This window comes from Solea solea, chromosome 10 (genome assembly GCF_958295425.1).
Source record: "Solea solea chromosome 10, fSolSol10.1, whole genome shotgun sequence".
In the NCBI taxonomy this organism is placed as follows: Eukaryota; Metazoa; Chordata; class Actinopteri; order Pleuronectiformes; family Soleidae; genus Solea; species Solea solea.
The window spans coordinates 23,785,971-23,800,453 of NC_081143.1; the positions used below are offsets into that span (position 1 = coordinate 23,785,971).

The following is a 14,483-nucleotide window of genomic DNA, read 5'->3' on the forward strand; positions in this document are numbered from 1 at the left end:
ACCGTGGTGCCACTAAAGTACTTAACAAAGTGATTATAGTGTGACTGGTGAAATGTACATGGCGTGGTCCTTACTGAACATAATACAGTATTGCAGTTAAAAATACTTCACTCGCCACTGTGTATATTGTGTAATTATTGTACCTGTATGTGTGTTTTACTTGACTTCTTACTGTAATGAGGGCATAACAAAAATGCCCTGCAGCAATCTCAAAGTTTTACCCAAATAACTGTAGTTTAAATGTAAAGAGTTCTGTTCTCAATGTTTACGTGTACCACGTACTTTCTTTAATTAACTTAAAGCAGGACCAACATGATGTGGGGCCCACTGGTGGTCAGTAGGGAATCAAGTGAGAAAAACCTTTTTGAGCAAAATGGTTTTATGATACATCTCTCACCAAGGTGACCAATCTGAGGTTGATCAAGTCTGGGATTGCACCCCGGAAGCACTGCGCCATGGGCAGCTTCAGTGATGGAACAGACGGCTGCCCTCTTGACACAATAATATTTATGATGATATTTCACATAATTTCAAAATGAAAGTGTTTGTTTTGGTGTGGGACGATAAATAGTTTACAATATAAATGTATTTATGATGCAAAATTAATTTATTAATTAAAACAAAACATACATAAATAACTCATAACCAAGGTTGTTATAGTTAATATGAAACTGAAACTGAAAAAAAAAAACATTTTCATTCACTGAATTAAAAATAAAACTAGAGCTTAAAAAACCCTAAGATAACCTAAAACTAACTACAATTGCAGCGAAAATGTGCTTAGTTTTCAACTTTGTAGATTAATTTCAAACATAATCCTTTTGGATTCATATGAAGTGTATTTATTTTTTTCTCTGCTGGCAATTTTGAAAGGTTGTATTTGAGACACAATACTTTTATTATCACCTTTTATGAATCGCTCACCTGGCAGATACACCATATTAAAAAAAACTAAAACTAAGCATTTACAAAAAATAAAAATGAATAAAAACTAGCAAACCCGATTAAACCCTAATTATAACGAGCCAATTTAAAAAAACAAAAAGTCAAAACTAATGAAAAACTATTATAAACTTGCTAATAACTTCATATTAACTTGTGAACCGCATGGAATTAATTGGGGGCCGCATGTGGCCCGCGGACCGCGAGTTAAAGTCTAGCAAAGCGACACAGACAACCTGCTTTTACTTTGAAATGATTCATTTTCACTTCCGGGGGCTACGACCGCCTCCGCCTACTTCTAGCTCACCGCCAGCCCTTTGACTCCTCTCTCCTCCTGAAAGCAGCAGCACATCTCTGCACTCCAACTTCTCCGCGGCTTTACCTACATACAGACAGGTGAGTGAATATTTTAAACTTTTGTCGCATTATTACTACACGTAGACGGCACGGCGCGACCAAGAGAAGTAACCGTTTAGACAGGAGTAAAAAAGAAGTTGAAAGAGGCGGTTTGTTAGCTGAAGCTAACGTTTAGTTAGCTCGGCAGTGCAGGGTTCTGTCGCTCTCCTCCGCCTCCTCCTCCTCCTCCTCCTCGAGTGTTTAGGCCTGTTTCTGGCAGTTTCTTTGTCAAGGTGCTGCAGGGAGACTGGACAGTTTTTCCCCTCGTTGTGCCCGTTTTTTTCAGTTTCTGCCACGGTCAGTTTAGCCAGTTACTTCATATGTAAGACGTTGAGGTGAACTTTGACCGAGTTGAGTCTGTTGCGCGTAGCTCTGTATGAACCTTTCAGGGAGATTACTGCGTGTCTGGCTCCGAATTCACGACTTTTACATTGAATTGAATGACGTGTTCTGCTTATTTTTTTCGATTTTTGTATGGAGATTTATTTTATGTTCAAACATGTACACAGTATTAAAGACAACCAGCATATACATGCACCTATACATACATTCTCTGCGAAGCTATTCTTTGTTAAAGCGAAAATCCATGGCAACTGTCTTTGGCAGGCATTTAAGGATGTGTCCCTTTTGTTATCTGTCCATTGTCCCCGGAGGCTTTTTTTTTTTTGGATCTGCGTGTCTTGTCAATTTTAATCATAACTTGCAGTCCTGGTTGTGCAAGTACCTGAATTAAAAATAAACACAGTACCGTCCGGTTTGCCTGCTCATGGTTATGTAAAGTTTGAACATGACTTGCACGTGATTTAAGAATAGTTGTGCTGTGAAATCAGGGATTCAGTTAAAACCCTTGTGTTTTATTTGTTTAAATGTATTTTTTGTTTGTCGAATTTACCAGTTGTGTTTTTTGCTATCCAGGCTCCAGAAGGTGCCCCAGGCTCCACCCAGTAGCACTTATCTATAATGATCTTTGAGCACCAGGAATGTTCTGGTTACTGTATGTGTAATCTCTCTCACACCATTAGATATTCACCCCCGCCATGTCTGCTGGAAATGCTCAGATTGGCAAGCCTGCCCCCAATTTTAAGGCCACAGCTGTTGTAGATGGGCAGTTTAAGGACATTCAGTTGTCAGACTACAAAGGTAACAAAGTTTTAATTTCACTATGCACAGTGACAGTCCGATCTCCATCATCTAAATTGGAAGATTGCATTACTCTGACTTCATGTGTTCCAATTTTTTTCCCAATGCTCTCCAGGAAAGTATGTGATCTTCTTCTTCTACCCTCTGGACTTCACATTTGTGTGCCCTACTGAGATCATAGCCTTCAGCGACAGGGCAGAGGAGTTCCGCAAAATTGGGTGCGAAGTTATCGGCTGCTCCGTGGACTCTCAGTTCAGTCACTTGGCATGGTGAGAATTCTTACTAGCTGAAAGGAAGTGCAAATTTGTGCCATAGTGTGTATGTAGGTACGATTGATCAGTTAGTTGTTTGTTCCATGAAATGTCACATGCTTATAGTTTCCCACACCTTTTTAAAGTGGTAATGTTCTCAAGTGTCTTGTTTTTTTTTCCACAAATCAAAATCATTCAGTCGATTTCTTTGTTGCATGGACCAAAGAAACTGGAAAAATTGGTGTACGCTGAGCGATTTAGTTTTCATGTCACAGAAACTGTATGTGTTAGATATTCATCTTTAAAATCAGGTAGTGTTTTTATTTGTTTTGACGGAAATAATAGGCATTACTTGGAAATATTGCAATACACAAATGTACAAAACGCACACTGAATTTACAGAATTCCATTTTTTTTGATCAGGTATACATTCAGGCTTGAGTGCACTGTAGTTCTGAATTATAGTGTGAACTTGGTTACCGGTTGGTTAAACTTGGTTACTATACTGGGCATAGACGTTTTATCAGGGAGAAGAGCTTTTTCGTTGCCAATTTCTGCCACACGTGAAGTAGGACCCACCCTAGTTTAACTGTTTATCTCCGATCACTCGGCTTCTGTGTGGTCTTGATAAGTTCTGAGGTAACGGTCTCTTTGTGTAAGGAATAAAAAAAAAAGGTGTAAAGTTTCTTTTAGGACAGGAATTGCACAACCTGTTCAATTTTGGTTTGTGTATCATTTTGTAGTGTTGAAGTCAGCAACTTGCGTTGTCCACCCTTTGTCATGAGTCCACAGACTGTGGATTGCTACTTTTTATTAATTGTGTATGTTTTGTTTTTTTGTCTTTCAGGATCAACACACCTAGAAAGCAGGGAGGTCTGGGTAGCATGAAGATTCCCCTTGTGGCAGACCTCACCAAGTCGATCTCAACAGACTACGGAGTGCTGAAGGAGGACGATGGCATTGCATTCAGGTCAGCCAAACTGCAGCTCGTCATTCAAATACTGTGAATGGTTACTTCAAGAACTCCTGTAAGCAGTTAAAAGAGTAGTGGGAAACTAAAGGGTGTGCATCAGTAACCTCAGTTTGTGCTTCTCAGGGGTCTGTTTGTGATTGACGACAAGGGCATCTTGAGGCAGATCACCATCAATGACTTACCTGTGGGTCGCTCTGTGGATGAGACTCTGCGTCTGGTCCAGGCCTTCCAGCACACTGACCAACACGGAGAGGGTGAGAAACGTCCCTATTTAATCTTCTGCCATCATTTAATGCCACCATTGATTCCAATTGTTAGTGAAATACTTGTTTTTTTCTTGTGTTTTTAGAAAAAATATGTTTTACAAAACGTGATCAATACATTTGAATTAAGTGCAGTAGTTATACTGCCTACTGAACATTAACTAAATGTCCTGTACTAAAGAATCTTCAGTGTTGTGAAGTTGTCCTTAAACACAGCCAGAAGCACAACTGAAAAATCCATTGCATCTTTATTAGTGGGTTGTTTCTCCTCGTTGTTGGCACCAGAGACTCTGTATGAGATTCTTTGGTTGGTTAATGAATATTTTATACACTTGCAGTCATGAATGCAGCAAGTGGCCTGAATAGTGGCTAATGATGAGTTAACATGGCTAACATTTAGTGCTAGGTAATATGTTTCTTTTTACTGAAAACCAGTATTTATGTATTTTTTTTCTTATGAGATTTTCATATACTGAAAGGCTGGTATGTGCCTGCAACCAGGCTCCAATTGGACGATACTAGCTGTCGATCACAGTGTTTTTCTGTTTTCCTGTAACTGGGGGCATAATTTGCAAGGTTGACATGTTTACTTGAAGACCTAAAACAAACCATTAACAACTCCATGTAAAAAAGAAAAGTGAGAAGGTGACTCGTTTTCCCATAGACTTCCATTCAAACCTTTTTGCAACCTGGAGAGTCACCCCCTGGTGGTCCTACACGTCCCTCTACAAACAAGAAGGCCACATTTTAAAAATGTATACCTGTATGGACTATAAATAGGGTGAAGCTGTAGTGGGTACGTTATGGCATATCCACCAGGTATGATTGTCATACCACACTTTTCTTTTCTTTTTGTTTAGTTGTACGTATATGATATATTCTCTTTTCAAATGACCTGTAACTTTGAGGGTTCAGTCAATGGAACATGGCCCTGTATTGTTTGTCTACCCTCCTGGGTATTTACACATGTACTTTGTCCCCGAGGTTTCACAAACTTCATTGTTTACCACTGACGTCTAATGTTGCTCTATGTACTGTTTCCATCTCAAGTGTGCCCTGCCGGCTGGAAACCTGGAAGTGACACCATGATCCCCGACGTAGAGAAGAGCAAAGCGTACTTCTCCAAGCAGTAAATGTGAAGGTCTTCCGGCTGACTTGTAGCACTTGCCTTCAGATGAGAGGAGCCCCTGTAAAGCAGTCTCTCATGGCGTCCAGTCTAATCTGTTAAACTCAGCAAGAATGTCACTACTTGTTATTACGGAGCACATGACAGTTGCAGCTCTTAATCTTTATATGTCCACTTTGCAGTTGTTAGGGCGACCACATAGTCTCAAGCACTGAAATAATAGTTGTTTTGTTCATTTATCAAAAAAAAAGTATTGCTATTTTTTCCTTGCTGTCATGAATAATTCCTAATACCATATTTTATTAAAGCTGTGGGGGAAAAAATGTGACTTTGTTTGCCTTGGTAAAATCTTTCAGTATATCCTCAATGTTAACACAATTGTGAACCACTAGATGGTGCCATGGTTCTTTCTGAATCAGTCATGATATTAAGTTGAAATGAAATCTGTCAGGGCCGGTTTCTGTAACTGGCCCAGAGGTTCAGTGTATGTCGCGACGCTGTGGAGTCTTGGTTAATATTGGAGTTATTGTTGCTTGACTCAGCATGACGACTATGGTTGCCAAATGGCACTAAAGCAAGTTGGGAAAGCTTGGATTGTCGGAAGTGATACAAGATCTACGCACTACAGTAACACTACTTTCATGTAATTTTTAAATTAATTTACCCTTTGACTTAAGAAAAGAGTTACAAGGCACTTATTTGGGTGGGGGGGTTCTGACAATAAACTAGACATTTTTGCCCAGAGAATTGCCGCTTGCTGGTTATTTTCAATTATTTTGACCATTCTGAGATGGTTGTGTGCGTGTGAAAATCCCACTAGGTCAGATTTTGAAATAATTGGATAACCATGCCCAGAACCAGCCACATTCAAAATTAGGTTTTGTTTTTTTCCCTGTTCTGATCAATTTGATCTTCAGCAGGTCATCCCAAACCTGTGCCATGAGTTATTTGTGTTAATTGGGTGAAGAGTTGTGTTAAGTGGCAGGTGAGTTTACATCTGTTTAATAACTCACCATTTTAATATTTAGTATGTACAATGAGATGCCTGATTGATCTATAGAAACCAAAATTGCCATTGTTAAGCTACAGTAATCCTGATTGAACAATGTTCACATGTTAAACAGTGGCTGGTTGATAGTGTGACCTCTGTTCCACGTCTGCCACTGTTTGTTGACTCCACTTCTTGTAATTTCAAACCTTCTCTGAACCCTCAAGTGTGTTCTACGTGTTTGTCTGGAACTTTTTGCAACTTTTTTTTTCCTGCCTGCACTAGTGTTCACGCAGCTTGTTTTGGGAAACTGAAAGCAGAATGGGGAAACTCCCTTTCACTCGAATGAGCAACTCATTGACAAACCCTCCTCGCTGATACACAAAAGCGCACACACACAGGTTTGCATTGTGGTGTAAAAAGGGGCGTGTAGGGGAGAGCGCAGCACTTGTGACTGGCAATGTAGGAGGGAGTTCCCGGAAACCTTTTCGAGATGTGACGTGTGTCTGCTAATTTGACCCAATATGGAGCGACGTGAGTGCGTCAAAGGGGAAACAAGCCTACGCAGGGACGTCGAGGAACTGCCGTAAACTTGGCCTCTGTCCAGTAAGACCTGGCTTAAAACTGACTCACACCTTTTACAAGAAAGATATACAAGAAACAACACCACATAGTTTTTAAATTCATACTTTCATTTACTTAAATATACTGTACAAGTAAAAAAAACAATACAATAAGAGGAGCAGCTTGTCAGGCTCAACCTGACAAACTCAAATAACTTACATAAGAATCACAAATGCAGTCAAAGAAAATGTAAACAGGCAGTATATTCAAAAAAAAATACTCATTAAAGTGTTTTAGTCTCGTGTGATTTCTGTGCGTGTTTTCTCTCAGCCACAGAAACCACCATGGTCCAGTTCTCTCATACTTTGTACGTACGGGCTGCAGACATTGTCCATTGTTGTCAGTGCAGTCCGTGTCCAGTGTTTCTGTTGTTAAAGTGCATTGTTTCTTCAGTAAGACTTGACTTTGGGCGCTAACATGAGCTGGCAGCCACTGCTCACATGCGTCATGACTTTCTGTTTGAGTTGCGCCACCTGCTCCCGCAGCAGCGTCGCCTTGTTTGACAGCCCCAAGTTGTCCGTTTTCAGCACCTTCACCTTGTCCTCCAGACGCGAGATGCGCTCCAGCTTGCGCCTCCGACACTTGGAGGCTGCGAGCCGGTTTCTCAGGCGCTTGCGCTCCGCTTTGATGCGCTCCTGGCTCTCCATGTCTATGGGGGACATTGGCGGGGAGCTGTTGTCGCTGCTCTGCATGTCGGGGACAGTCTGCGGCTCCTCTTTCGGGCCACCGAAACGCTGCGAGTGGATGTTCGCGGCGGCCAGAGCGTGCTGGAAATGATGGGATCCGTGCCCAACGACCTGGGGATGATGGTGGTGGTGGTGGTACTGGTGCGGCAGGTAGCTGATAGTGGTGGACGGAAAGCTGCCCGCTGAGGACAGGCTGGGGTTAGAGGGGCAGCTGCCCAGTGTGGTGTACTCCAGCGGCTCTGGCTGCATGGAGGAGCCGAACACAGATGCTGGAGCCGAGCAGGCGACGCCGCCGGTGCCGATGGACACATTTGGAGGAGCCATCTGGTTGATCTTGTGCATTTCGTCCAGCGCTTTCACAAAACCCTCAGCGAAACCCTCCTGCTCCTCTGTGATGCCGCGGTTGTACAGGAACTGGCCAGGCGTCGGTGTGGTTGTGATGACCCCGTTACTGTTTTGGATGATCAGTCGCTCCAGTTCAGGAGAGTCGAGCTTCAGTGAGCCCGCTGCCGCTGCCGCCGCCGCCGCCGCTGCTCCCGCGGAATAGAAATCACCGTCGGCGCGCAGGTGCTGCTGTGACTTGAAGTTCGCGTTCCGATATGAATCGGAGAAGTTCAGGTTCATGTTCTGCTTTAGCAGCTTGTAGTCTGGCAGCGCTGAGCCTGGGTGGCCATAAGCAGAGAGAAACGAGTCGTCATAAAAAGGCTGTTCCATAAGTGTGGACATTATTTCAAATCAGACAGTCAAACACAATAGAGAGCGGCGAAGAGAGAGATGATGCCCGGACACAGAGGCTTCAGTGTCCCGAAATAACTGAGTCAATCTCCGGCACAAAGTCAAGTCCCGCTCTTATTTTTTTTTTTATTGAAGGTCAAAAGTAATCGGAGAAAAAAAAAAACAGAGCAAGACTTCCAAAACAGTTGAACTGTACTGTACCAAGTCGTCGATTTGTACCTTTGGTTGGTTGCAGTGACTAAATCAGTTGTTTTCAGTCCACTCTTCCACTTTCCTGCTCTGTGTCGGAGCTGCGCTGCTGTTTCCTCTGTAATGTCGAGCGCCCGGTGCGCTTTACTCTATTTATAGGATCCGCAACACGCGCTCCATCCGACCCGCTGATTGGCCGCCTGTATTCCCCGCCTCCGGGATGTTACGTCGGCTCGTTGACGTTGTTGCCAGGAACAAGGACTGTAAACAAGACGAGGCTTATTCAGCGTGGGGAGGGGAAACAACTTCGCCCAGGTAGGCACATAAAAACCTAGACTATCTCAACTTCACATCCACTCCTGTTGTTTATTGGAAGTCAGGTTTTCAGTGTTATCGTTTTACCCACAGTCGCTGAAAACAACACAACACGGCCTCGCCTCTTCCCTCCACTCTTGTCTGTTTTCCTCGACAACGATCCCACCGGTTTGACTATATACTCTGGAACTGAGTCATGCAGTCTAAACTGACATAGACCGGTCCATATTTGGGTATCCTGGCGCACCAGTTCCTCCCTGATAGGAGCGGGAAGCCAATCCCATCCTGGCGCGCTTCCAACTCTAATGAGGGAGGAGGAGGAGGCGCACTGTACTGTACTGCACTGCTGCTGCTGCTCACCTCCTCCTCCTCCTCCGCCCTGCAGGCAGGGAGAGGATGGGTGAGTGGTGTTAAGTCCTGGGTGTGATGTCTTCAAAAAATGTATGAAGCATAATGGGTGTCTGGCAAGGGAGGACATTTGCTCTCGGGGTATCAGACAGAACAATGTGGACTATTCATGTGATAACACAACACACACACGCACACACACATTTAAAGATAAGAATACCACAGCATTCACAGTGATGGAAGCAGACAAGACAACTGTTATTGTTATTATTATTCCGTGGCTTTACAGTCATTTTTGAAGGGGTTAACGAGCTTAACAACTCTTAAAGGTGAACCGAGCCAAAATTGAGTTCCAATGAATTTCCCCAAAACTTGGTGGGAAGATGTTATAGACCAAGACGAACAAAAAAGAAGACGGGAATTATGGCCTCAACTCGACAGGAAGTCGGCCATTTAGAATTTTGTGGATTTGCACCCTTTGTAAATGAGCGAACTCCTCTGAGGGTGTCGTAAACCAACACTGAATGTGATATTTTTCCTTTGACCTCTGACATCACCCATGAGGACTGCTGCCGCCGCTCGTTCCCTTTCTGTCAATTTTCTGTACCTTTTACCAAGTCAAACAAAGTCACATTTTCCCCCACCAGCTTTAAAGAGGCAATAGCATGGTCCTATCTCACTTATATGTGAGATATGGAGGTGTACTTACAAACATTAAGTAATTTTTATGGTCAAAAAACGAGCCGATGTAAATGTCTCATCACTGACGCTCTCGTCAGCCGCGCTGTTTCAGACCAAAACCACACCCACAGAACACGGACTGTCTTGTGATTGGCCAGCCAACGAGAGCTTTCCCACTGTCTTGTGATTGGCCAGTTACCTGGAAGTGACGTAATTGGCACGTCAGGTGTCAGACCCGCAGGTCCCTCTCTGTAAAGGTGGATGCACCGCTAGCAGTTATCAAAACATTGAGTAATGCCGTAATCCCTTAGGCATTTGATACGGAGTCTGACCCAGAGTCAGAGTGAAAGAGCTTAAATAACGTTTTGGTTACTGAGATGATAAACATACATGCAAATGAAACACGAGTGTAGCTTAGCCTGTAGCCGGCTATCGCTAATGCTAAACGTCAAAACAAGCGCACAAAGACAGTTATATACGTATTGGTGGCTCTGCTGCTTCCTTTAGGTGAAGTTTGGTGCTGTGTCCTGCTTCATATTGCTACTTTCTGAGCTCAGTACAACCGATACGCTCAGCAGCTACAACAAGAGTAGTTCTTCTTCTTCTACGGTTGAAAGTACGTCACTGGATGTGTGCCTAATAAATTGGCCAGTGAGTGTAATCACAATAACTCGGGTCTAACTTTAACTCCCAGCCTGTCGTCTGGGTTTGCCACTGTGTGCTGAGCTTATAGCACAGAGCTTATAGAGATTACAGGAGTGTAAACACATGACGGAGCCTCTGAGATATTTAGAGAGTAAAGACATGTTCTCGCCAGCCAAACAGCTGTTTGATAGAAACACGTCCGTGTCCTCATGAATCACCTCCCACAGGGCCATGCACCTGTGCACATCAACTCTAGCTCTCTCTCCAGTAGTCTTCATGGAGATCAAAACCTGGTCCTCATGAGGCAAAGTCTCCATTTCTGAGGAACTGGTTATATTTAGGGCTAAGATTTGAATTATGGGTAGGAGGTCAAACCTGTGTGTGTGTGTGTGTGTGAAGGCAGTAAGGACAGATTTTGACTCAAACCTATTTTTGTGAAGACATTTTGGTTGGGCTTTTGAAAAGAGTTAAAACTGGGTTTTAAGGTTAGACATTTATGGAGCTTTTCCACTACGTGTCCTGGTGCGACTCGCCTCGCCTTGGCTCAGTTTGGCTCAACTCTACACGGTTTGGTTGGTTTTTCCATTACCATAGTACTTCCTCAATGTGGGCGGAGTTATCACTGCACAGCTGCGTGAAACTCTTGTGACTTTGTTTTATACATGACACACACAAACAAGTGACTAGTGACTTGTAAAGCAGTTGTTTTCGATGTACTGAACCATTATAATCAGTTAATCTCCACCTGACACAGTCACTGAACTGAAATACAGCAGCGTGATGCGGCTCGCGATCGTAAAACACCAGACTCCTCTGTTAAATACTGTGATTTCACACATTTCCGTGCTAAATGTGAGAATCAACGCACGTTTTTTTAGGGATTTTTAAGTCGTTTTCATTGATTCGGTGGTCGCACTCATGACTCTTCCTGTGACGACACTCAGTGACCGCCATTCTGACAACGTCGCATTTAGTGTCAGCTCAGCTCACTTGGAAGCTCGCCAGAGCAGATACTAAAAAAAGTACCAGGTACTATCGCTAATGGAAAAGCAAAATAACAGTGCCGTGCTGAGGCGAGGCGAGTCGTGCTGGGACCATGTAGTGGAAAAGCGGCATTCATTGTGGTGGTTAAGGTTTGGGTAAGAAGCTATTAGTGTCCTCCCTAAGCTGTACAACCTTATCCATTCATATTTGTTAGGTATAATAAGTTGACTGCTGTATTTTTAATCAAAGTAAGGGCACTCTAATCATTCCTAAGTTAATGTAAAGGCATTAACTAACCCCCGCCTCTCTCTCTAAAAAGGGGAAAACCCATTAAGGTCTCATGCACACCAGCTGTAAAATTAAACTGATCGGTAATAACAGTTTAAGCCGTCTCAGACCATTAAAGTTAATGGGATTATCACAAAATTGCTTCACGACTAAAACAGTCCAAATTTAACTCTGTTGTTATCTCCTGTGTTTTTTTTTGTCAGCAACTTCTGCGAGAAACGGGTGCAACTTGAGAGATCGTCAGCGAAGGAAAGTGTGGCTCATCGTCAGGTAATTACGGGATTTGTGGACCTGCAGAGAGAGGGAATTTGTACGGTTTAGAGCCGAATAAAGATGAGCTTTAAATGAGCCACTCGACTGGTTTAGCACTGCAATCAAATAAACTAAGTCACAATAAAATAAAACAGATTTGGAAAAAGAAGCCCAAATACCCAGACTTCATGTCTTGTATGTGGGCTTACACAGGTTTGCTAACATTGTAAAAAAAAGTTGGCGGATACTGAAATTAATTAACGGTATCATTATGTTGTAATCTGGGTTATTTTCTCAGATATAACCAAGCTTTTCTCATTGCATGCACATAATCTGATGTGGCAATTCAGAGATGATTAGTGATACTTTGAATTATAGGCTAAACTCTTCCCTTTATCTGTGAATGAGGGTTTTCCCCTCATATAATAAGACCGGGTTGACCTCTGAACCTTTGCTGTTACTGCAGCACTGGCTAAACAGCATCTTTAATGTCAGACGTTATGATTATTCAAGTAGTTTTTGTGTCGTTATACAAGTGTTACAATAATTCATGCAACACTGGGTGTATCCTGTGCACTTCCTCTATTTGTGGGAGTCACAGGTTTGGTCAGCTGTCACGCACTGGTCAAGCTTGTGTTCAAGCTCCTCCCCCTCAAACTGTGTCCTGATGTGCCAGTCAGAGCTTCTGCCAGTGAGAAGAAAAATGTCGTGGGGGGGGGGGGTAGATTCAGAGAAGCAGAAGTAGTTTCAGGGAAACGGAGAGTGGTATCACTCGATGGACAGTTCCAGTTTCAGAGTGACCTCAACCACCTTCTAAAGGTCACTGCTTTGAGAGTGACCGCTTATCACATCTGATTTTAACCCTGATAAAGGCTGGTTTCTGGTTGATTTACATACTGTTTCTGCTTCTGTGACTGAGAATGAGTTTCACTTATCATCGATGAATTTGGATGTTCCAGAAATTGTGCTGTCGCTGAGTCGTCACGCGTGGCTTTTCTTTGAATTTCTTGCTCACGTACACATGATTTCATGTGACATAGGAGTGGGCAATAATTCAATAACAATACTTTCTTCGATCACAATGCAACAAATGTTCACTATGTATAGTAAAATGATGTAATGTGTGAATGTTTTACCTTTTATGGGAAAAAAAATTTTTTTTGTCATTATGTGTCCATCAAAGCCTTGTCAATATTGACTAATTTCAAAAAAAGTTTTATTCTGATGACCTTTTTTGGCCATATCATATCGCTCAACCTTAATAATCATTTCATTCAATCCCAAGGTTTAACCCTTAAAACACAGCGCTTTTAGGCTGCTTTTCCCCCCATTACTATGTTAAACGTGTATACAGAGGCTATAAGTATAAGTATACTATAAGTATATAGTGTCTTATATCCTTTTTTTTTAGCACAACCTATAGACCAGGGGTAACCAACGTGGTGCCCGCGGGCACCTGGTAGCCCGCGACCAGCCAACGAGGTGCCCGCGGGCTCATTTCACTTCACCTCACTTGCATGTATCCATATGATCACTGAGTAAAATGTCCTTGATATTGTTTATAAAAACTGTGATAATCATTAGGAGTAAGCACTGGAATTAATGTGTATGCAATTGAATGCATAATATTCTTCATTTAAATCGTAAATTGCATAAAATGTTAATATGGTAGCCCTCCACATTATTCTCTACCCTTCAGGTAGCTCTCGGTCTCAAAAAGGTTGGCGACCCCTGCTATAGACAATCAGGTAACATGATAAAAATCTGATTGAATTGTGAAAATGTGGAAATACATCACATTTCAAAGTTTGCTCTGCACGTTTTTATGAACAAAAATAGAAGAAAAACTGTCTTTTTTGTGACTTCTGCACAATTATCACTACTCCCACTTGTTTAAAATAAATATGCGATATAAAATGAATCATAATTTTGAGTCAACAACACATAAGAAGACGAAAAAAAAACACATTTAGAAAAGATGTGAAGATGTGACCTATAAACACACACCCCCAGGATGTCCTATGTATAGGAGTTGTGTATTATTCCCACTGCAGTTTAATATACGATCAACACCAGTTTGAATGTTTTACCTTCGATGTGTGAGATGTTTTTATTATAGAAACATATAAAACCACAATAAGCAGGGGTATTTTTTTCAAGTCAGTTGACATTTTATCGTAATACTCGACTGAGTTTTTGGCCCTATCACCCAGCCTAATGCACAGAAAATCACGAGTGCTGGTGTGATGCAGTTTGACAGATTAGGATTACATGGACCAAAAGCAACAGCTGGAATACGAAGGAAAAAGAAGACAACAGCTGTGACACTCTTTTAGCTTATTATCACATCACTGATAACTGCTGCATGTGCTTCGGGAGAGGAGAGATGCCGACGACCAGTGGAGTGAACTGTGACAGTAAGAAAGCATATGTCAGTGTAATGATAGGAACGAATAGAATGTTTATGCTTTGCGCCACGTTAATGTGTCATTTATAAGAAAGTCTCTCACGTTAACCGCACACCTGCACTCCTTCAGGTATGACTCATGTTACAGAATTCAACTATCTGGAAGTGACGGAACTAATTTAACCACAGTGTGAGGTGAATTGCGCAAATTAAAAAAAAAAAGAAGAAGACGCAGAGTCAGGAGGAGGTC

At 42.3% G+C, this 14,483-nt stretch overlaps 2 protein-coding genes across 2 annotated transcripts; one reads left to right on the forward strand and one right to left on the reverse strand.

Moving 5' to 3' along the window:
* The first annotated feature begins 1,192 nt into the window (after nt 1-1,192).
* Nucleotides 1,193-5,838, forward strand: prdx2 (peroxiredoxin 2). The gene is made up of 6 exons (XM_058639955.1): nt 1,193-1,338; nt 2,361-2,478; nt 2,594-2,747; nt 3,577-3,699; nt 3,826-3,956; nt 5,016-5,838. The coding sequence occupies exons 2-6, from the start codon at nt 2,376-2,378 to the stop codon at nt 5,096-5,098; spliced, it is 594 nt and encodes a 197-aa protein (XP_058495938.1). The 5' UTR covers nt 1,193-1,338; nt 2,361-2,375; the 3' UTR covers nt 5,099-5,838.
* Nucleotides 5,839-6,750: 912 nt separating this feature from the next.
* On the reverse strand, nt 6,751-8,494 carry LOC131466598 (transcription factor JunB-like). Its single transcript, XM_058639953.1, has one exon. The coding sequence runs from the start codon at nt 8,113-8,115 to the stop codon at nt 7,093-7,095; it is 1,023 nt and encodes a 340-aa protein (XP_058495936.1). The 5' UTR covers nt 8,116-8,494; the 3' UTR covers nt 6,751-7,092.
* Between the last annotated feature and the right edge of the window lie 5,989 nt (nt 8,495-14,483).

What these genes read in the sequence shown, in the direction of transcription:
- prdx2 (XM_058639955.1), top strand. Translation starts at nt 2,376, where the DNA reads ATGTCTGCTGGAAATGCTCAGATTGGCAAGCCTGCCCCCAATTTTAAG. An exon ending in TCAGTTGTCAGACTACAAAG is followed by an intron (nt 2,479 to 2,593) that starts GTAACAAAGTTT and finishes AATGCTCTCCAG; the next exon opens with GAAAGTATGTGATCTTCTTC. An exon ending in CAGTTCAGTCACTTGGCATG is followed by an intron (nt 2,748 to 3,576) that starts GTGAGAATTCTT and finishes TTTGTCTTTCAG; the next exon opens with GATCAACACACCTAGAAAGC.
- LOC131466598 (XM_058639953.1), bottom strand. Translation starts at nt 8,115, where the DNA reads ATGTCCACACTTATGGAACAGCCTTTTTATGACGACTCGTTTCTCTCT.